Source organism: Centruroides vittatus, unplaced genomic scaffold, assembly GCF_030686945.1.
Source record: "Centruroides vittatus isolate TY-2023 unplaced genomic scaffold, ASM3068694v2 contig_1159, whole genome shotgun sequence".
In the NCBI taxonomy this organism is placed as follows: domain Eukaryota; kingdom Metazoa; phylum Arthropoda; class Arachnida; order Scorpiones; family Buthidae; genus Centruroides; species Centruroides vittatus.
Window position 1 is genome coordinate 558,061 of NW_027120745.1, and position 24,277 is coordinate 582,337.

Sequence of the window (24,277 nt, forward strand, 5' to 3'; positions counted from 1 at the left end):
ATGACATAAAATTTTATAGTTTTATTTATTTCATATTATTTATTTTTTATACACAGGATAATGCTAGGACTTATGACGGCGACAATGTTTGTTTCGATGTGGATTAATAATACCGTTGCTGCAACCGTAATTTTACCGATTGTCCATGCTATTATTGTAGAACTTGCTACAGCTAAAATGTTATGTGATGGTAAGAAAATGAATTATGCTGCTGAGAAGAAATTGATTAAAAAGGATATAGTGGAAGACAGAAAGAAAAATGTAGAGATTATAGGTAAGAAAATTCTTTGGGATGCCAATACAGTCAAACCTGTTTTTATGCGCTCTTTTTATGTGCGATTTTTATTTGTGCGATTTTTTTAATGCGAATTTTTAATTTATGCGGTTTTTTTGTGCGATTTTTTTATTTGTGCGGTATAGTTGGCGACTAGTCTCGTGCGATTCGTCATGTCTCACGTTGACTTATTATAGCTAAATAAACTTATTATAGCATAAATGCACTTATTATAGTAATATTATTGCATGAATATGCGAAAAATGAAATAATTTACTTTTTAAGTCAACAAAACACCACCTGGACAAAAATATGTAAAACAGACGATAAACCAGACGATGCAGTCAAGTGCTGACATCTGTTGTCAATAAATTCTATTTCGTACGGTTTTGAGTTATTTTCTATGCGAGACTTTTTTTATGCGGTCCCCGTTGACCGCATAAAAAAATATATTTTTAATTGTGTTGCGAAAACTATTTTTTACAGCCATTCGTGAAGTTTCGTGAGATTTTTTTATGCGTTTTTTTAATGCGGTCCCTATCCCCCGCATAAAAACAGGTTTGACTGTATTTTAAAATTATAATGATGAAGTCAAAATTATCTTCGATTTTTCTGTTCTTAAACGTTTAATATAACTTTCAAATATTCAAGATGTCAGAAATTGATTGTAGGAAAACTCGTGTCCTCGTACAATCAATTTCTGATACAAAGAAATTCTATTTTTATATTGTCGTTATAGAGAATATAGAATTAATTATCAGATTTAAATCGCGTTATAACGCGTTTCCGGTGGAATATCTAATGATTTATTAAATTAAACAATCAAAATAACAATGCAACACTAATAAATACTGTATAAAGAAACCTATAATGTAGAAAAAATTATACTGGTAATAAAATATAATGTATTTGGTTTTATACTTTTCGATATGATAAGATTCACATACACTGGAACTAAGTGGGCGATATTTTTAATTAAAATGGCGATAAAAGCCAGTGGCGTGCCGTGACATTTGATGATAGGGAAGCCGTGTTTCTGTAAGAAGCCGACTTACAGGGGCAATTAATTAATTACGCGTCAGGGCCCTTTCTTATTCGTTCGTTCGATAAGCCAGTAAAAACCGTACACTTCTTTAAATGTATTTTTAATAGATTATCCGACGTACTGTACTTAATAAATAAGAAAGTTCAATATAATTACCTCCGTTATTAGATTCAATAAATTCCCTATGGCCCCTAAATGCCAATTCTCGCTTCGAGAAAAAACATATAACATCTATTAATTTAGATATACCTATTAATCGTAATTATCTCGTTATAATTTTTAATATTTATTTTATATTGTCTACCAATGTTAAATTCTATTCCGCTTTGATTTCCAAATTGCTTCGATTTTACGAAAGAATCGTCATTCGTCATAAATTTTATCGTCAAAATGTCGAAATTTTTTTGTCGACGTATTTATATTTAATTTAGGCATTGGTCTTTCTCTTTTAATAATGTTTTCTTTTTCATTATACGGTCTCGAGCCAAAACTTTTTTGAAATAAATTTTTGAATCACTAGCCACGATATAAGGGCTAAAATTAAAATTATCAGAAAAACTTACTTAGTAAAAATGTGTGATGAATATACATACCTAGTACAAAAAATTCTTCAATTGTACGAATATACTTTTAAAGAAACTTATAATTAAATATAACTTTGTGAAGAAACGTACATAAAATAACAAAAATTCTTCAATTGTACGAATATACTTTTAAAGAAACTTATAATTAAATATAACTTTGTGAAGAAACGTACATAAAAATAACAAAAAATTCTTCAATTGTACGAATATACTTTTAAAGAAACTTATAATTAAATATAACTTTGTGAAGAAACGTACATAAAAATAACAAAAAATTCTTCAATTGTACGAATATACTTTTAAAGAAACTTATAATTAAATATAACTTTGTGAAGAAACGTACATAAAAATAACAAAAAATTCTTCAATTGTACGAATATACTTTTAAAGAAACTTATAATTAAATATAACTTTGTGAAGAAACGTACATAAAAATAACAAAAATTCTTCAATTGTACGAATATACTTTTAAAGAAACTTATAATTAAATATAACTTTGTGAAGAAACGTACATAAAAATAACAAAAAATTCTTCAATTGTACGAATATACTTTTAAAGAAACTTATAATTAAATATAACTTTGTGAAGAAACGTACATAAAAATAACAAAAAATTCTTCAATTGTACGAATATACTTTTAAAGAAACTTATAATTAAATATAACTTTGTGAAGAAACGTACATAAAAATAACAAAAAATTCTTCAATTGTACGAATATACTTTTAAAGAAACTTATAATTAAATATAACTTTGTGAAGAAACGTACATAAAAATAACAAAAAATTCTTCAATTGTACGAATATACTTTTAAAGAAACTTATAATTAAATATAACTTTGTGAAGAAACGTACATAAAAATAACAAAAAATTCTTCAATTGTACGAATATACTTTTAAAGAAACTTATAATTAAATATAACTTTGTGAAGAAACGTACATAAAAATAACAAAAAATTCTTCAATTGTACGAATATACTTTTAAAGAAACTTATAATTAAATATAACTTTGTGAAGAAACGTACATAAAAATAACAAAAAATTCTTCAATTGTACGAATATACTTTTAAAGAAACTTATAATTAAATATAACTTTGTGAAGAAACGTACATAAAAATAACAAAAAATTCTTCAATTGTACGAATATACTTTTAAAGAAACTTATAATTAAATATAACTTTGTGAAGAAACGTACATAAAAATAACAAAAAATTCTTCAATTGTACGAATATACTTTTAAAGAAACTTATAATTAAATATAACTTTGTGAAGAAACGTACATAAAAATAACAAAAAATTCTTCAATTGTACGAATATACTTTTAAAGAAACTTATAATTAAATATAACTTTGTGAAGAAACGTACATAAAAATAACAAAAAATTCTTCAATTGTACGAATATACTTTTAAAGAAACTTATAATTAAATATAACTTTGTGAAGAAACGTACATAAAAATAACAAAAAATTCTTCAATTGTACGAATATACTTTTAAAGAAACTTATAATTAAATATAACTTTGTGAAGAAACGTACATAAAAATAACAAAAAATTCTTCAATTGTACGAATATACTTTTAAAGAAACTTATAATTAAATATAACTTTGTGAAGAAACGTACATAAAAATAACAAAAAATTCTTCAATTGTACGAATATACTTTTAAAGAAACTTATAATTAAATATAACTTTGTGAAGAAACGTACATAAAAATAACAAAAAATTCTTCAATTGTACGAATATACTTTTAAAGAAACTTATAATTAAATATAACTTTGTGAAGAAACGTACATAAAAATAACAAAAAATTCTTCAATTGTACGAATATACTTTTAAAGAAACTTATAATTAAATATAACTTTGTGAAGAAACGTACATAAAAATAACAAAAAATTCTTCAATTGTACGAATATACTTTTAAAGAAACTTATAATTAAATATAACTTTGTGAAGAAACGTACATAAAAATAACAAAATATTCTTCAATTGTACGAATATACTTTTAAAGAAACTTATAATTAAATATAACTTTGTGAAGAAACGTACATAAAAATAACAAAAAATTCTTCAATTGTACGAATATACTTTTAAAGAAACTTATAATTAAATATAACTTTGTGAAGAAACGTACATAAAAATAACAAAAAATTCTTCAATTGTACGAATATACTTTTAAAGAAACTTATAATTAAATATAACTTTGTGAAGAAACGTACATAAAAATAACAAAAAATTCTTCAATTGTACGAATATACTTTTAAAGAAACTTATAATTAAATATAACTTTGTGAAGAAACGTACATAAAAATAACAAAAAATTCTTCAATTGTACGAATATACTTTTAAAGAAACTTATAATTAAATATAACTTTGTGAAGAAACGTACATAAAAATAACAAAAAATTCTTCAATTGTACGAATATACTTTTAAAGAAACTTATAATTAAATATAACTTTGTGAAGAAACGTACATAAAAATAACAAAAAATTCTTCAATTGTACGAATATACTTTTAAAGAAACTTATAATTAAATATAACTTTGTGAAGAAACGTACATAAAAATAACAAAAAATTCTTCAATTGTACGAATATACTTTTAAAGAAACTTATAATTAAATATAACTTTGTGAAGAAACGTACATAAAAATAACAAAAAATTCTTCAATTGTACGAATATACTTTTAAAGAAACTTATAATTAAATATAACTTTGTGAAGAAACGTACATAAAAATAACAAAAAATTCTTCAATTGTACGAATATACTTTTAAAGAAACTTATAATTAAATATAACTTTGTGAAGAAACGTACATAAAAATAACAAAAAATTCTTCAATTGTACGAATATACTTTTAAAGAAACTTATAATTAAATATAACTTTGTGAAGAAACGTACATAAAAATAACAAAAAATTCTTCAATTGTACGAATATACTTTTAAAGAAACTTATAATTAAATATAACTTTGTGAAGAAACGTACATAAAAATAACAAAAAATTCTTCAATTGTACGAATATACTTTTAAAGAAACTTATAATTAAATATAACTTTGTGAAGAAACGTACATAAAAATAACAAAAAATTCTTCAATTGTACGAATATACTTTTAAAGAAACTTATAATTAAATATAACTTTGTGAAGAAACGTACATAAAAATAACAAAAAATTCTTCAATTGTACGAATATACTTTTAAAGAAACTTATAATTAAATATAACTTTGTGAAGAAACGTACATAAAAATAACAAAATATTCTTTACTTTTTAAATCTTAAAACAATCCACTTAGTGAAATAGCTCCCTACGAGTGGCTAATGAATGGAACCAAAGACTGTCCGGGTAGGTGTGTGCGTGCCAAATCCCGAAGGTGCCGATACCGGTCGATGTCAAATGCCTCTTTTGTCGCATTACTAGTATATCTCAAAGGTCGCGACGGGGTTGTTGTAGATTTTAAACGTTTCTCACCATAGCTGTAAAAATCTAAATATGTTAAACTTAACAGATTGTCCGTCGTTCGTTTTCTAACTAATTCGTTTTAGGACCGAATGTTCACGGAAATCTCCAAAATTTACAACTTTTCGGTCACTCTCGAACTGGAAAAATTTCTGTCTTTATTACATCTAATATTACGAAGAGATCAGACCCCACTGTACTCGGCAAGAGATTGGTTCGGTTAAGCTTCAGTTTAAGTAAAATTTCGGCTCTTTCATCGGGGTTTTATATATGTTTCTAATTCCCTAATTTTTTAATTATTTAATTACTTCTTAAGTAGAAATAAGTCGAAACCGGTTACTTTGTACCTGAATATCTGTAGTCTTGGGAAAACAGTGGAAAGACAAATTTTTATGACAACGGATATATAAATCGTAAATTTAAAGAAAATAAATTCTAGAGCTTTTTTTTGTACCATTGTACGTTTCGTTCGTTAAATTTGGTTGTAAATGATGCTGCCAAAGTAACAGTTAATTTTTAACACTGTACTAGAATTGTACACGTTTTTTCTGCATCCCCTTACAGATGCGACATACTAAATCGTAATATCACCGGTTTAACATTGAAATCCGTAAGTAATATAAGATGGGAGAGAGAATAAACGCAGAATAAATATATCAAATATTTTAATGGATTTTTTTTAAAACCCCTGTCAACTATACAGAACTATCGTAAAAACATGCCAGTAAACTTCTATCGGTTGGGTTAAGTTATAAATATAGTCTAGGGTGGGCAACCTTTTTTATAACGTGGGCCAGAATAAATTTTACGTTATTTCCGCGGGCCGTAGTAGTTAATTGACGCCTTCTTGTGACTCGTAATTTTTTTAGTCTGCAAATACGAAATAAATAAATAAAAAGTTAATTACTACATTTATTTCTCTTATCGTTTTCGAAAATTACAAAGAATTGGAAAAATAACTATTAATTAGTTATTTTTCCAATTTAATAATCTATTAAAGATCTCGCGGGCCGGATAGAAACTTTTCGCCAGCCGTAGCTGGCCCGCGGGCCGGGGGTTGCCCGCCGTTGATCTAGTCTACTCGTGATTCGCATAATCGGGCGAGGGGGGCCGAATATCTAGCAGGCAGGCGGCTAACGGCCCACAACCGGTCCGGGATATAAAATTAGAAGCTTTATGTGTGAAGCATCCACCAGCTAAACCGGGTGACGTTGGTGCTCTGTAAAGCGCATGCGCCAATGCCTATAATCTGGCTGCTTGGAAGTTGACGGGTTGAGGCTAACAGCTCAGAACCGGTCCGGGATATAAAGTTAGATGCTTTATGTGTGAAGCATCCACCAGCTAAACCGGGTGAGGTTGGTGCTCTGTAAACCGCATGTGCCAATGCCTATATAATCTGGCTGATTGGAAACACCTGGTTTCGACATTCCTTCCGCCACTAAATTATTCGAATATACAATAGCAACCTTATCGTATTTTTCACACGTAGTATAGAAATTTGTAAAAGATACATAATGCAGTTATAATAAAATATTAATTTTAATTAATGCAAAGTCACGTTAAAATATGAAAATTTATATTTTATAAAATACAAGGGAAGGTCATTGGAAGGTGGAATCGGCGCTTCCCTCGCTTCCAATGACGGCACGCCACTGATAAAAACTCTAGTCCGCTTGTTTCGACATTCAGCGTGAAATTGAACCACAAATCACACTTCGGAAAAAATAGAAGATCTCGCGCTTCCGTACAATGGGAATCCCGCGGACAACATACCTAGCTATTTCAAGACGTCACGTATCGAGTTCCGGCAGAAAATTAGGAAGTCACGTCGAGAACCGAAGGCAGTTTTGTGCAATGCCTCCCAGCATTTGCAGAGTGGAAATATTTTTATCGACTAACAGAAATTTTGGGGAATTTTTTGGGGTGACGTTTTTCATTTTGATTTTTTTTCAGTAGATTAAAACAAACTGTTTAAACATTGTTATCAAATGTGTTATTTCGAATTATTCATTACATAACAACACCTTATCTCACCGAGAATTATTTATTATAACAAAAGTTTACAACTTGTTCTACAGGCCTTCTTCAGATTTTTAAAAATCATGAAATATTGACCAACGTACCAACATTAGCAATGAATTTGGAAAAAGTGGAAATTTATAGAAGCAACCTTTTGGGCAGATGTATAAACTATAAGGATGCCACAGTATTACCCAGTGTGGAAATATGCAGTTGAAAAGAACTTATTAGAGAATAATGCATAATGTCCATATAATCAAAAACTGATATTGTAAATTTAATTATTTATTTATTTATTTTATTTTGTTTTTTCCTTTTTCTTTTTTGTCTATTTTATTGTTTCGTTATTTTAAGTTGTACATATATATTACTGTAATTTATTTTCTGAATCAAATAACTCAATATTCCAAACAAAATCTGTATTTTAAATGTGTTCTTAATATTGCTTGATTTTTAAAAACTTGACGATGGCCTGTAGAACAGGTTGAAAACGTTCTACAGTTTATTTATTAGAATATTCTGCCATTCTATACCATTAGGTTGATTGCAGATGAATGGACAATAAAGCTTAATGATATCAATAAAATGGTATTTCACCCAAATATCCATTTTAAATGTTTGACTAATTTAATAAATAGGCTATAAATTTAAAACAATGAGTTATTTCTATAAATTATTTTAAATGCACAGAGAAAGCAATAAACTGTAAAGTTGCAAATCATATTTTTTTTTAGATTTAACCGCACAAGTGGAGATAAATGGAATAGATGGTAAAAATAAATCAGAAATTGAGAATATAAGCGAATTTAATAGCGAAGATGAAATCGAATACGACGATAATATTAAGGAATCGAATAATAAAGCTATTAATGAAGATAATGTTAATTTCAATAATGAAGGAATTTTAAAACAACGAGATGAAGATGAACACGAAGAAATCAAAGAGATTAAACAAGAAAGTGAAAATCTGCAAAAAGAATTAAGCGAAAAATCGTTCGCTAATGAAATGTAAAAAGACACTTCAATATTTTATAAAGCTTATTTAAATAATCCAAACAATTTAGCCATTTTAATTACTATTTCAGTGAAGAATTGGACGAAGATCTGAGGAGAATACGAAAAATACTCATGTTAAGTATATGTATCTCAGCAAATTGCGGAGGAATAGGTACTTTAAGTGGTTCTTCAACAAATACAGTTCTCGTTCAATATTTAAAATAGTAAGTTAATCAGATTCGCGTATAACATAATGCTGTGTAAATACGTTTGAATTTTAATTTTGTTTCGTTTTCAGCGAATTTCCACATTCAAAAGAAGTTAATTTTGGTTCATGGATGTGTTATAACGTTCCGGTTGTTTTCCTACTCGTTTTACTTATATACCTATATCTATCGAAATATGTCTTGAAATATAAGTAATCATTATTCCTTTTTCTATTTCGTATTTTCTTAAATTTAGAAATAAATAATCTGAAATTCTTGCAGACGAATTTCTAAAAATGAAAACATAATTATAAGAAAAGCGATAACTGCCGAATATAGAGAACTGGATCCAATATCGTGAGAAATTTTGAACTCTTTCAAAAAGTATTGATACTAATTGGTTAAAAATAAATATTGAAATAGGTTTCATGAAGTTGCCATTTTGTCGTTATCCGTTTGTCTCGTTATAAGTTGTGTTACGAAAAGTCCAATGTTTTCTCCCGGTTGGCAAGATCTGTTGAATAACCTTTATAGTAAAGAAAGAAAGTTGTAAGTGATCTATTTTTTACGTCTCTTTTATAAGACGCACATTTTATTCATTATTATTATTATTATTGAATATTTGGTATGTGTTTGTAACAAAATTAAATTTTCCCCTTTCCTCTTCTGTTCTCACGTCTAACGGTTAGTATTATTTTTTAAATAACACAATTAATTGGCCTAAATAAAAAATTAAAACATGAAAAAATAAAATACGTAAATACTATGTAGTAAAATGAAAATTGCAATTATTGATTGCACAACGTCAGCTTCGACATCTTCAATATGGCCGCCAGATACGCCGCACGTGTACTGCTTTCGTACTTCGCGATAAGTTCCTTTTTCTCCTCAATCGTCGATATTATAATACTCCTCTTAGGTTGCCTTGGTTCCACACATTTCTTGGATGACAAGGTTCATTTAATAAGTAAAGATTACGTTGGATTTAACGTTTTTGCGTATGTTTTCATTGTGCGTGCAGTTCGAACTCCGAAGCAAATTTCTGTCGAATTTAACTCGAACTCTGAAACGTACGAAGTACCTCTACATTTGAAGGTCTGAAAATAACTAATCAGTATTAACTTAATGTACAAAATTATGCATTTAAAATGCTAGTATTTACGTCTATATTTACATAAGATGTAATCTACGAATTCATAAAATTCAAAAAAGAACTTTCGAACTTGAATATAACATACAGTAAACCCCGTAACTTCGCATAACTCGGATAAGTTTTTAGAAACAGTAATTTAAAATTTCTAGACAGTAGAAATATTATAATTGAGTGTTTTCGATAGGAAAGTCTTTGCGGAGCCGTGCATTATATTACTGTAGTCAGGGCCGAATTTACATAAGGGCATTTGGGGCCTGTGCCCAGGGCCCCCACAAAATAGGGGCCCCCACAAAACTAAAAAAAATTATGTTTAAACATAATTTTTCTTTCTATTACCACGACAGCCTAGTGTGGTTTAATCATGAGGGCAACACGCAGAGAAAACCAAACCCGGGAAAAAACCTATGAAACATCGGAAAATTTCGGGAAAAAATTTCACATAGGTATTTTTTAGTTAAATTAAAATAATTAGTTTTACACAATAAAATATATCTATGTTTACAATAACCTTATTTTTAAATGAAATTTACAACTTCCTAGTTCAAATCTAATTGAAAGTACAGTATTTTGTGTAAACTTTCTAAATCATCAAATTTGCCTACTCTCAAAGGGGGGACCCCCACCGAATTTGTGCCCAGGGTCCCTGGATTGGTAAATCCGGCCCTGACTGTAGTAGGTGAGTTGCTGAGGACTGTACAATATATTGCTGTATACTGTACTGTCATAAATTTTTGAACTGATTTCATATAACAAAGCGGGGTTTACTATACAGTATTAATAAACCAATTGCATTTTAAGAGAAATTCATAACCAGAATTTTTTGAATTTCTTAATACAACAAACAATTATTTTAAAAATTAAAAAAAGATTCAAATATAATTTCATATTAGTTATGTAATTGAATAATTTGTTTTAAAATATTTTTCAGTGATATAAAAAATATTACTACTGCAATCTTCCTTTGTCTGTTTCTTTTTTTGATTCCCGCTAAACCGAAACTGAAGAAGAGTCCTCCTTTACTTACCTGGAAAAAAGCACAAAAACACATGAACTGGGACGTTTTGTTTATATTTGGAGGCTCTTTTACTCTCGCCGAAGGCTTGAAGGTTTGTGGTTTGTTAACTGTTTGAAGGAAATTATTTTCGAAATCGGGAATATTGTAGTATCTTTTGAAAAATTTGCAATGTTTAGACGACAAAAATTGCAAAATATAATTATAGGATTCGGGAGTTATTAAACTTTTGGGCGATCAACTTAAGATTCTGTCTAACTTTCCAGCTGAATTGGTCATGATAATCGTCTGTTTACTAGCGATAATATTCACCCAACTGATTACAAATGCGGCAGTGAATACACTTTTTTTGCCAGTTATTAAGAGTATAGTATGTAATAATTTATGTCATCCACAGTTTTAATATTTTATTATAATTTTTATAGAATGTATAATACATTTTATAGGCAATAGCTCTTAAGGTGAATCCGCTATATCTCATGATTCCGTTTACCGTATCGTGTTCATTTTCTTTTTTGTTGCCTCTGAGTACTCCGTCCAATGCTATTGTTTACAATGCATCAGGAATGAAAACCATCGAAATGGTATGTTATAATATATACGTGGTACGTTCGAAAGGTTCGCGGAAAAGATTTTTATGGCCTTTTTTGGTGACTCTACATTAACTCTGCAGAACGAGAATTATAGCTCGGAGTACATAAAAAATGACCGAAAAATCATACGCTACGACCCATAGTTTTCGAAAAAATTGCGAAAGAAAAAGTATGACGTGACATCCAGGTACATGAAAAATAAGCTTTATTGAACATTGGTACTTGTATACGACATTACACTTACATAGGAAAATGCTCAAAGTGATCACTGCGCATCGATCGATCTCAACTTGTACAGAAGATATTTAAGTAAGCATTTCATCAAGTCTTTGTACCTGCCCCGTAGTCATCAGACCTTTGTTCCATATAATTTCCAGCTTTTTCCCTGCATAATAACACATGCATATATCAGCTACTCTCGATGACTAGTTCCAGGACGTTTTCAAAAACTGTACGACCGTTGGATGAAGTGTGTTCCTGCAGAAGGTGAATAACACCTTCTGCACCATTTCAACATTTAAGGATAATGTTGTCTAAATATATATATATATATATATAAAGAGAGAGAGAATCAATAAAAAAAGGCAATAAAAATCTTTTCCGCAAACATTTGAACGTGCCATGTAGAATTTATGTATCAATCATTCAAAGTTAATGTTACAGATAACTTGTTTTTATTTAGGCAAAGCCAGGAATTATTGTGACAATAATATGCTTGGTGATAGAATTGATAATGGTTGTAAGTTGGGGAAAATTCATATTCAATTATACAATCTTCCCAGATTGGGCTGTTAATACGGATTATTAGAGACTATTATTGCTTGAATTAAAAGTTACATTGTTGTAAGAAATTCTGTTAATTTGTATCATTATTCATCAAAATAGACGTTCGTCAACTAAATCAAAAAAGAATTTTTATGTTCGTATTACTACTTAATAAGTAATTGAAACCAATTACGTCAAAATGTTTTATGCTATTAACAAATTGCATATATTTTTGTTAGATTTCTGAATACTTATAAAGTTGTTTGAAATTAATAAATTAACTCTTCGATTTTGTACTAAAATTTTCTTCGTGTTTTTAGTTAAATTAATACGAAATAATATGAAACACGTAAAAATGACCATTTTGAATGCTTATCGTAAAATATTATCGAGAAATCGTGGATTTACAGTTTATACTTATCAATTGGATACAAATTATTGTGTTAAATGAATAAAGTTTAAAATTTTTAAACGTCTGATTTCTAACGTTTCGTTCTCTTTATTTTTATTACAATATAAAGAAGAGAAATTTTGATTTTGTTTCCCGGACATCAGTTGAGTTGATTATAAATCAAATATAAATAATAATCATAAAAGAGTTACGATATAAGCTTATATAATAGTACTACTATATATATATATACTGTATATAATATATATATGGACAGTGAAACTTAATATATATATATGGACAGTGAAACATCTCCAGATGAGCACTTCTTTAAGCCAACCACCGTTTATTCGACCAATGATCACTTGGACTACAGTCAAACCTGTTTTTATGCGGGGGATAGGGACCGCATAAAAGAAAATGCATAAAAAAAATCGCGCGAAACTTCACGAGTGGCTATAAAAAATAGTTTTCTCAACACAATTAAAAAAATATTTTTTTATGCGGTGAATAGGGACCGCATAAAAAAAGTCTCGCGTAGAAAATAACTCGAAACCGTACGAAATAATTAGGAATTGCTTTTTTAACCCCTTGGGCCTTTTTCTGCAACACCTAATGGGGAAAAAAATCCTCTAAGAATTTTAATTTTTATATTAATTAATTATTTCCACTTAAATACGAATGTAACATTAAAAAGTTAAAAATAATCGTTAAATAATGATTTTATTTGATAAATATAGCTGCAGGAAGTGTTATTTCATTTAACAAGGCGTGAAATTTCACACCGGCAGTCTAAAGCCGGAGGGGAGCTAACTTACCGCATCTGTTCAAATATAACATAATATTTATGGTTTTTATGCTATTAAAATAAGAGGGGGCCGAAATAAGCGTATGAGAAAAAAATTTTACTGAATAAAAAATGAAAAAACCTGCTGATGTCATAGAAAACAACAAATAGAGTTTTTAAAAATTTTACAGGAGTCAATTATGTTCCAATTTGATTGAAATTTCATATACCGCACAAATAAAAATCGCACATAAAAAGAGCGCATAAAAACAGGTTTGACTGTATATAATCTTTTTGTGTGAAATACTCTCTCTGAGACAATCAGTTTCATCATTCCGGATGGGATGATAAAATCAAATCTGTAGGCATATACAATGTACAACATTGGACGTGTTGCATCCAACGCCACCGCTAAGTTAACTGTGTTTTGCGCTCCTTACGAATTAGTGCAAATAGCCTATACCGGGAGTTCTATTTTTTGATTACTTTCGAAACTCTTTGAGTTAAGTGTGGGTGATATGAACATCTGGAAACTTTTTATATATAAATTCGTACAAGTTTATTTCTCTCTGGACGAAAAACTCACTACCAGGACAAGAGTGTCGCCAGCCAATGGGCCAGGGGGGGCAAGATGATGTAAATTGATAAAGGATAAGAATTGTATGTAGGTAAAATAAAAATGATTCATAAAGTTTTAATCATTTATTACGTACCGGAAAAGAAATATCTTAATTAAAACATTTTTTTTAAAACTTACAAGAAGCCTAAGAAGATTATTTTAATTAAAATTTAAAATTTAAATATTTTTTCGAATTTCTAGGGGGACAGCTTCCCCCCTTGGCGACGCCCTTGCACCAGGACCAATGATCCTGGTGGTGAGTTTTTCGTGACACGCTTGATCATAAAATATATGTGTTGCACGATTATATAAATAATGCACTTAGATCGTTAGAACTCGCAATTTTGCTTTTTAATATAATGTTTTGTTCTCTGTTTTATTATTTCATAATTTAAAGCAAGCATTTAATTAGGAATGTCTTGGAGCTACTTTGACGATGGCTCTCTCGGGCGGTCACACCCTACACTCCCTCTTGTGGCGCGGTTGCAGTGTAAAATTGTCACACACTTTTTCCCTGACTTCAATGTCTATTATTCATCCATTAATCTAATTATTTAACCAAAATACTGGCTGTAAACCTTATGGTTGCTGTGATCATTCTTTTGTGATTTTGTAATTTTTTTATCGTTATTACTTTTTTGTTACAACTAATAATTTTTATTTTGTTTATCAATTTTTGAAATACAGTATTTTTTTGTTTTCGATATTAAATTTATTTACAATAACAAAAATTTTTAATATACCTACTTTAATATTTTATAACAATTTAAAAATTTTGTTTAAATTCAATTCCTCAACCATCATCAACATGGAGGTGTTAGGCCCTGAGCTTTGGAGGCCCTTTACCATATTTCGCGTAAGGAACTAAACTTTCTAGTTACGTCACTGATTCCAACGTTATTCCTTTATTCGAGCTGTTTCTGGGACTTATTATATTCCGACTTTTTTTAAAACAAATGTATAAAAACAATCTGCATAATTATTAATTATGTTTTTGTGTCATTGTGCTTTTTATTTATTGTTCTTGCGCTATCCTAACATTTTTATCTCGGAATTTTTATTGTGGAAAAAGGTATTTTTTGATCCTTCGTCGACTGTGTCTATCAAATTCTTGTGAAATAAATAACCATTTTTATCTTTAAATTACATTTCTGTAATACTGTTTTTCAAAACAATTCTTTATAACTTTTAAATGTCATTTAAAATAATGTATATACGTTACGAACTGTTTTCTACTCCGTGTTTATAATGTACAGTAAAAGTTCGATATAATGGACCACCACGGAACCGAAGAAATTGGTCTGTTATAACGAAAGTCCGTTTTTATCGTGATTACTCGTTATTACGGTATGGTCCGTTATATCGAAAAGTCCATTACTAAGCAGTAGAATTAGGTTAGAACGGATCTCGATAGCGTACATGGAGAAAATAGCTGCAGTTCGCGGATGTTCCTTCGCGTCCAGATCAGTGGCGTGGGGCCGGATGGCCGGCAAAGGGGGCGCCCGCCCGAGCGGCACTTTACTAGGGGTTATCGTTAAATTAATATTAAGGCGACTAGAGGAGATCCAACGGGTGTACTATAGATTACTCCCTATGGAATTTCAGGACTTTGATTATATATTTGAACTCGGGACCGAGACAAGTTCAACGATACCCTACTTTTAGACCGGAGACGAAAAATGAAAAAAGTTATCATACTTTTTCACTTACCATACTTTTTTAATGCTCTCATGAAGACGGCACCATAGTTGCTAGTACTGCCATCTTGCGGTAAAGTCTGCAAACCGTGACGTCGGACTACGGTCATCTTCCGGAGCGTTAAACACACGATACGAGAGCAGAGAGAGCGACGCGACTTCCGATCATCGCGCGATCACCATTTCGGTTAATGTTACTTATGGCAGCGAACATGGCGGCTCGACTGACCTCTCGTATGGGAGCCACCACACGCCGCCATGTGCTAAACTAGTGATCGATTCACGGTAGTTCTTGAACAAAGTAAAAAAAGGGGAAAACGTCTACTAAAGGCAATTTTAACGGCAAGCGACGGGACTCCCGATCGCGATAGCGAGGCCGACTTAGCGGAGAGCGACGCGACTCCCTATCATCGCGCGATCGCCGAAAAAAGTATGATAACTTTTTTATTTTTCGTCTCCGGTCCAAAAGTAGAGTATCGTTGAACTCGTCTCGGTCCCCTGAGTTCAGATATATACCCAAACACACGAAATTCCATAGGGAGTAATCTATAGTATACCCGATCCAACCCCGCAAAAACAGTGAAGCTGAAAACGTTGTAACAATACTTTGCACAGTAGCTACCTACTGCGCAAAGTATTGTTGCAATTCACTACTCTCCATAAACTCGTCTTTTAACAACACGTGCACAGCTGCTTGCATATCTAAAAACAGTTTGGATTTGCAAATTTCGTTCTTTGTCAGAGTATATTGCCTTAGATGGCAAATCAGCAAGTGTCAACTCTCCAAACAGAATATAGACAAATATTTGTTTGTAAAAACCTTGCTTACCTAAAGTAAGAAGAGACAAGACACACATACTGTGACACAAGTACAGGTATGTATTAGTATGTGTTTTTTTAATAACTTAAATTGGTTACACGACAGCTGATCTGACGACAATTTATCTTCGTCTATTGATACTGGTGACAATTGATCATTGTGTTAATTGAAAATCTACAATAAATTTTCGATGTGATCATTCATTCATTGATTTATTTAATAAATCGAATGAAATAAGTAATTAATCGAAATTAACAGATAAATAACTGAAAATATCAGGTATCATTTATGAAGTCAATTGTCTTGGGATGGATTGTTTTGAATTAAATATCGGCCTATTTAAAGTTGTGTACACGGTATAGCACTGTCACTAGTCATATAGAGGAAGGTGGGGCAGAATGAGGACGTTAAGATTTGAAAAGTCATAAGATGGCAACCACTTTAATGAGAACGATAACTTTTTTATTCTCAGTAACTACAATATTTGGTAATATATGATACAACATTTAATTTTTGGAAAAAGTTTTTAAAAACAAGAAAATTTAATATTTTAAAATTATATGTAAATGCACCATCTTGCCCCACCCACGGGGTAAGATGGAGATATTATTTTTCTATACAAGAGGGACAAATTGAAATGGTTAAACTGTCGTTATCTTCAATACTGGCACAAGAACAGTGCGCCCATTTATCACAACGGCTACATTTATTATTATTTTCCGAATAAATAAATATAAAAGTTTGAACTTACTCGTATTTACTTTACCAAACGATACCGTCACTTCGCGCATGCTCAGTTTCGTTATTTTGTAAGCAGACGATATTTTTTTTCGTGGAAAAAAATTTTTGTTTCGATCGTTATCTCACATTTTATTTCTTGTTAAGATAGTATTTACATTAAAAAAGCGTTTTCATAAATAAAATAAAACGTAAAAACATAAATAATAAAGTAATACAGTATACAGGGCCTACTGTATAAATTTATTACAGTTAGATGTGATTTAAACGTGGAATATTTCATTTTCTATAAAAAGATCACTTTTAAAATTATTATTTTGTATATTCGAAAAAGTGATATACAATTATCAATGACAACGAATTTAAAAGTATATTAAATTATAGTTCACTGCACTATATCGCAGTGCCTCTAGCCAGCGCCAGAATTCGCGACCAACCTTGGGCAAGATGGTAGGGGCACTTTTCATACTGACTGCAAACACGGGTCAACTTTATTTCAAAATTAAACAATTTCAGTCTTAAAGGTTACTTTGAATACCATAATATCTTCATCTAAAAGGTAATGTAAGAGTTCACAATGCTACTTATTTTGTAGAAACTTTGTAGCGGGCGTAAAATTAGACGAAGTATTGCCGAAACGTGGAAAACTGTCTTACTTCCAAACAAAGAGAGCGATTCGGACGTTCTCTCGTCCCGTCGTCTCTTTTGAGGTTGACATTTAGTTCCTCAAATAACAGCTAGATGAAAGCGCGTTAACCACGAATAAACGGACGTCCCCGTCTTACCCCATGGCCATGGCCCCATCTGCACCACCTTCTCCTACTGTAGTGTTCTTTTATCCGACGTTTAACAAGATTTTTTCTTCGTACAAAATTTTTATATTATTTTTGTCTATTTTACAATTAAAATTACTGCAGTGTTGATACCGTGGAGATTCGCCGTATTTTAACCGTATGGCCGCTTCGTGTTCTTTAAGTCTCTTTCTAATTTTCCTTTTGTTTTTCTTATACAGTCAAACCTGTTTTTATGCGGTGGATAGGGACTGCATAAAAAAAGTCTCACATAGAAAATAACTCGTTTTAAAATCGTAGTCTTAGTTTCTAAGGAAATTACCTTCCTCTTCGCTCTGTTTTTGCCCTTATTCATTTTCAGGGATTATGTCTAAACATAAAATAAAAATCCTAAAATTTTATATCTAAATAGAAAAAATAATACAGTACATTTACCTTCGATTTACGCTTTGAAACGAATCTTATCTTAATGGTCCAGGAATGCGAAAGCCCTTTGAAGGTTTAATTAACGTAATTAAAACACACGTAGAATTTATTGACAACAGATGTCAGCACTTGACTGCACCGTCTCGTCTATCGTCTGTTTTACATATTTTTGTCCAGGTGGTGTTTTGTTGACTTAAAAAATAAATTATTTCATTTTTCGCATATTCGTGCAATAATATTACTATAATAAGTTTATTTAGCTATAATAAGTCAACGTGAGACATGACAAAACGCATGAGACTAGTTGCCAACTATACCGCACAAATAAAAAATCGCACAAAAAAAGACCGCGTTAAAACAGGTTTGACTGTATAGCATTTTGGTTGACAACACATACTGTATGTAGCATTTTCCATACGACTCCTGCCACGTCCAGTTCAACTTTTTCTTTATTAATAAAATCTAATATGTTAGATAATCTATTTGTTTGGTCGGCTACAATACGAACAGAAATAGCGTTCAATTGGCTTTTATATTTTTCATATAAGCAATTTATGCATGGAAATAGAACATAACGTTAATTTATTTTTTCACTTTTAAGTTTGTATCTATTATACATATAATTATTATACCACTTAATTAAAACTTTCCTCGGATATCCATTCGATAAATATTTTATAAATAATTGTTTTTCTTCTAATATGATATCTTCTGACAACGAGGTACTTGTTGATATTTTTCTGTTCCATTAGGAAGGCATTTCTTTTTATGTCTATTGGGCAATATGATTTATAATGAATTCGTTTTTAACATTGCAAGGTTTTTCATACTTACGCAATTGTCACTTTGTTAAAAATCATACAGAAAGACATAGCATTAAAAATGATTCCGGATACCCGATGGAGCGTATCTACAGCCGAAGCAGTAGATATGACATGGAACCATTATAAAGTTATTTTGACAACTGTAGAAAAAACTGACAGAGGCAGACGAAAGCTGAAACACACTGCTAGTCGTAATGCAATTATTTTCTTTTCTGTTTTTTTGGGCCTCCGAAAACCTGTGCTGCGTGAGGCGATTGATGCCCAAAATTATTTGTGAGATCCGCAGTTTAAGGAGTTTAATTTTTATGAGATTGATTATTCAAAACAAAATATTCCAGAATTTAATAGAAAAAAAAACCGTTTAAAAATTTAATATAATAATTCGTAATTTTTATGAAAGTTTCACATCAAAGTGAACAAGGAACAAAATGTTTCCTTTGTCGACGGTTAGTTCCTGAGAGAGATCTTTATCTCCCGTGACTAAAAGGCTGGCTAAAATCCAAAAGACTCATCACGACACCCAGACAGATGATCCTTAAGCTCGATCTCCATTGGAGGAGATCTGGAGAAAATAAAAGGTATAAAAAGAGACGATTTTCCCGTCATCGCCATCATACAAGGAAGAAAAGATAGCCTTTCCGACGAAGCTACCATATACGAAGGCACCTCCACAGATCTCCGTAAGAAGACAGCCATACAAAATGTTGCATAATTCCCAAGGAAGAAAAGAAGTAGATCAAACCTCAAGTGAAGGTAGTATAATTATTATAGACTGATGTAAACTCTCTCTCACGCGCTAGATTCTCTCTGCGAGATAGGTTTTAGTATATAAGATAGATAGTTCAGTATCTCCACGAGAATAGGCCTAGAATATATCATTTTAATTCCGTTTATTTGAATCCTAAATTTGAATGTATTATTATTGTATTTATCCATTTAATCTGCTCGTATTAAATTTATTTGTCATTTGTTTTAAAATGATCTCATTCATTATCGATGCACTCTCACTCGCCAAATCTTAACTCCTCCTATGATATAATAATACGGATGTTGCCACTTGGACGTCACAGATATCTCTAAATAACTAAACGCGTGTTAATCCGCGGGAAATTGATTAACTGGGGTCGGGAATCCTGACTTAGATCTGATCACGCGATCTTGATCTATTATCACTCATAAAGCCATCCGTTTAGACAAACAGAGGGCCTGTTCCTCCAACAGGCTGCCGATTAAGTGGTATACGAATCATAACTGTATTCTATACCCCCGGCCAGCCCCTCGCATTTACAAACAGAGGGACTCCACGTGCATCGGTGTGCTCAAAAAACAAGTGCTTTGCAGACGCTACTAACAGAGAAACGAGAGGAATTGTAGAGGGCGTTTTCAGTTACGCTAAAAATGTGTGTGAAGACCTTGGCATTTTAATGGAGCTCCCCAGACGAATAACGACGAAGCAAATTTTTGGCGTAACTCAAAGCACCCGCTACAATTCCTCTCGTTTCTCTGTTAGTAGCGTCTGCAAAGCACTTGTTTTTTGAGCACACCGATGCACGTGGAGTCCCTCTGTTTGTAAATAATTTTGGGCATCATTCACCTCATGCAGCACAGGTTTTCAGAGGCCCAAAAAACAGAAAAGAAAATGATTGCATTGCGACTAGCAAAGTTTATTAGGCTAATATTAGACTTCAAAACATGTTTTCGCAATTTTGTAATAATTTTATATTTTGGAGAGAAAAAAATCTCTTATGCAGCTTAATATTTTCCTCGCTCTACAAAATTTTGTCTTTATAATAATATCATATTTTGTAGGGGGAGATTTGGCATCTGCCCGGGCGGCAGAAACCTACGCTACGCCACTGGTTCAGATGTCAAATCGATATATTTTTCCCTCGTTTAAATGGATCTATTGCCACGAATCCGGCTAGTATTTTTATAATTCCGACCATCTCAGTTATTTAATTTTTGTTCGAAAATTATGGAAATTATTTTATTTAAACCCGCATTGACAAATACCGTAGAGGAAGTTCGCAAGATGTTCCCACCGATAACACTTCTTTCGTAAATGATACATATTCCGATAAAAACCACTCACAGAAGGAAGTCTCATAAAAATCGGGAATCGGACTAACCGCCAGCTCCCTGCACCACTTACCAAGTTTTGGCATCACAATAGCAGGGAGAAGACCCCGAATAAAAAGAAAGGGGAAATGTCACCCCTTCACACTTTAAACTCTCGCCTGCCCGTTTTTGAAGCGTGTACTTACCCCCACCGTGCTCTACCCGACGATCTTCTCCAGCTTCCCGCCATTTCCATCGGGCCTTAGCCGCTCCGAACTAACCGGCATTCGATTGGAACCCGTGAAGGATATTACTATTACGGACTTTTGGATTCGAGCCTTCTCTTTACCTCGTCCAAGCTGACAGAGGGTGTCGACCGTGACAGATCCAGGTACTTATCGACTGGCGTACGTGGTTGTAAACCTCTCGTATAGGCGCGAATAAAGACTCTCTCCCTATTTCTATTTTCTTTGTAAATTTTTATTTACTGGAAAAATAAATGTTTGTTGTTTTATGGTTAAATGCGTTTGTGAGACCCGTATTAGGCCGGTCCAATGTTAAATTTTAATTATTTCGAAGCCCTCTCGGGAGATAACGATCAAGTTTCGAAGGATGTACAATCTTCCGCCGTCAAACTCACTTCCCTCCTTCTCAGGATCCGACCTGAGTCACGGAATTCAAGTCATCATCCTCTATCGCGATTGGTGATCGTGGCGGAAGGGACTTAGAGTATAAATAGGGGGGATCTTTAAGAACGGGGAGCTGACGTCCGAAGTAGACGAACTGCCCGGAGACACCGTATCCGACTCGAAGGCCAAGTCGAGACGCCGAAGCCTCCGCCGACAAGCCAATCCTGCCGCCCACCTGTCGCTCCGCCAGGAAAGACGTCCGAGTCGAAGTATATTCTCGATCAAAATCGATAACCGAGAGGTATGAATCCCCTAACAATTGTGAGCTCTCTCTCTCCCGCGATTAGGGACGGGATGTGTAGCGTTTCTGTAGTAGTTCCTATGTTCCAATAAACCATTATCTGTGTTGTCCTGTTATCCGGATATTGCCTTTCTTTATCGACGACCCCACACACACTCCTCCACTCGACCTGACAAGTAACTGACCGATCCCGACAAGTCGGGATATCGCGCAAAATTAGCCATCCTTGACAGTGGGGCGGGTCTTGCCGACCTATTCGCCAAGAACAAGGAGGTCCGACTTCCGTCCTACCTCCCGGCATTTCCCTCACGTTACTTATCCGGAAGGTTCCCGTGTGTCTGAAGGCACGAGTGGTGTCGATCGTAACTCGGGCACCTCCGGCGTAAGGAGATTCTATTGTATATAGTAATATCGATATTGTGAACAAAAGTCAATTATGTAGTGGACAATTAATTGGAATAAAATATATAAATAAGGATTTTAAGGCTAAACACAGCGCCACCTTCATTAAACACGTTGCAATGGACTCTAGACACTTTCAAATCAAATCAAATCGAAATATTTTATTACTAAGCGTTAGTTAAGTAAATACAAAACAATTCGTTACAAAGATTAAATTGTTAGTAATAGAGCAATCGCCACAAAGAAGAAACAATCGCAATGACGAATTTTAAATTTAAATGCTGTTGTTTATTATAAAGGATTTAGATATTTTAAATTTATAATATAGGCCTACTCCCTTCTGAAAATGTTTAAATCCAGCTCGACTTTTAATTTCGTTAACAGATTAGTACAAACTTTGTAACGTTAATACCGAAATTAAAAAATCGAGCTGAATTTGGGTGTACTATAGATTACTCCCTATGGAATTTCAGGACTTTGATTATATATTAAAACTCAGGGGACCGAGACGAGTTCAACGGTATCCTATCTTCGGACCGGAGACGAAAAATAAAAAAGTTATCACACTTTTTAAGTTACCATACTTTTTTAATGCTCTCACGCAGACGGCACCGTAGTTGCTAGTATTGCCATCTTGCGGTAAAGTCTGCAAACCATGACGTCGGACTACGGTCATCTTCCGGAGGGTAACACGCGATACGAGAGCGGAGAGAGCGACGCGACTTCTGATCATCGCGCGATCGCAAACATGGCGGCCGTTCCCACTGTTCGTGCTCCCGACTGACCTCTCGTATGGGAGCCACCACACGCCGCCATGTGCTAAACTAGTGATCGATTCACGGTAGTTCTTGAACAAAGTAAAAATAGGGGGGAAACGTCTACTAAAGGCAATTTTAACGGCAAGCACGCGACTCCCGATCGCGATAGCGAGGCCGACTTAGCGGAGAGCGACGCGACTCCCTATCATCGCGCGATCGCCGGAAAAAAGTATGATAACTTTTTTATTTTTCGTCTCCGGTCCAAAAATAGGGTACCGTTGAACTCGACTCGGTCCCGAGTTCAAATATATAATCAAAGTCCTGAAATTCCATAGGGAGTAATCTATAGTACACCCCTGAATTTAAACATTTTCAAAAGGGAGTATATTATAAATTTAAAACATCTAAATCCTTTATAATCACCATATCTGAAAATAAATACGGAGAAAATTTTATTTAACAACGTAAGAGTTAAATGTACAGAGGCTCGTTTTCCGTAAACAGGAAATGGCCTGGCAATTATTAATCTCTTGTTTTCTAAGCTTTAAATGCGAGGAATAATAATGCGGTGAAATAAAATAATAAAGTTGCGCATAAAAAAATGACCTAAACTAAAATTTCGAAGGTTCGGACCACATTGTCTAGCTCAGTGCCTAACGTCGTATTCACTCGGATATCGCCGGCCTTCGATACGAAATTTCCAAAGACTTATAAGGCAAACAATAAATTTTCAAAGGCCATTTTTTGGAAACGCTCGAAAAGTGGGTCCTATTATTTGGACGAGGAGACGTTTGTGTTTAAGGCTACGTGCTCACCAAGCTCCGAAAGTCTGGTCCTCTCCTTGTAAATGACAGTTTAACACGTTACTTTTGTTTTCCAGAGCCGAATTGATAAGGCTACCGGCACCCGCATTAATTAATAAGTAAAACTGGTGGCGAAA

At 32.5% G+C, this 24,277-nt stretch overlaps 1 protein-coding gene across 1 annotated transcript; it reads left to right on the forward strand.

The window, feature by feature from the left end:
- Positions 1 to 72: 72 nt before the first annotated feature.
- Positions 73 to 21,975, forward strand: LOC136980094 (solute carrier family 13 member 1-like). The gene is made up of 11 exons (XM_067276135.1): positions 73 to 274; positions 8,106 to 8,379; positions 8,457 to 8,591; positions 8,666 to 8,785; positions 8,856 to 8,930; positions 8,997 to 9,122; positions 10,655 to 10,832; positions 10,947 to 11,108; positions 11,185 to 11,322; positions 14,095 to 14,149; positions 21,827 to 21,975. Exons 1-11 carry the CDS (start codon positions 73 to 75, stop codon positions 21,973 to 21,975), a joined length of 1,614 nt encoding a protein of 537 aa, XP_067132236.1.
- The last annotated feature ends 2,302 nt before the right edge of the window (positions 21,976 to 24,277 follow it).

Bases quoted from the DNA above. Each gene is read 5' to 3' on its own strand.
- LOC136980094 (XM_067276135.1), top strand. From the start codon at position 73: ATGACGGCGACAATGTTTGTTTCGATGTGGATTAATAATACCGTTGCT. The intron at 275-8,105 runs GTAAGAAAATTC...ATTTTTTTTTAG, and splicing joins GAAAAATGTAGAGATTATAG to ATTTAACCGCACAAGTGGAG. The intron at 10,833-10,946 runs GTTTGTGGTTTG...ATATAATTATAG, and splicing joins CTCTCGCCGAAGGCTTGAAG to GATTCGGGAGTTATTAAACT.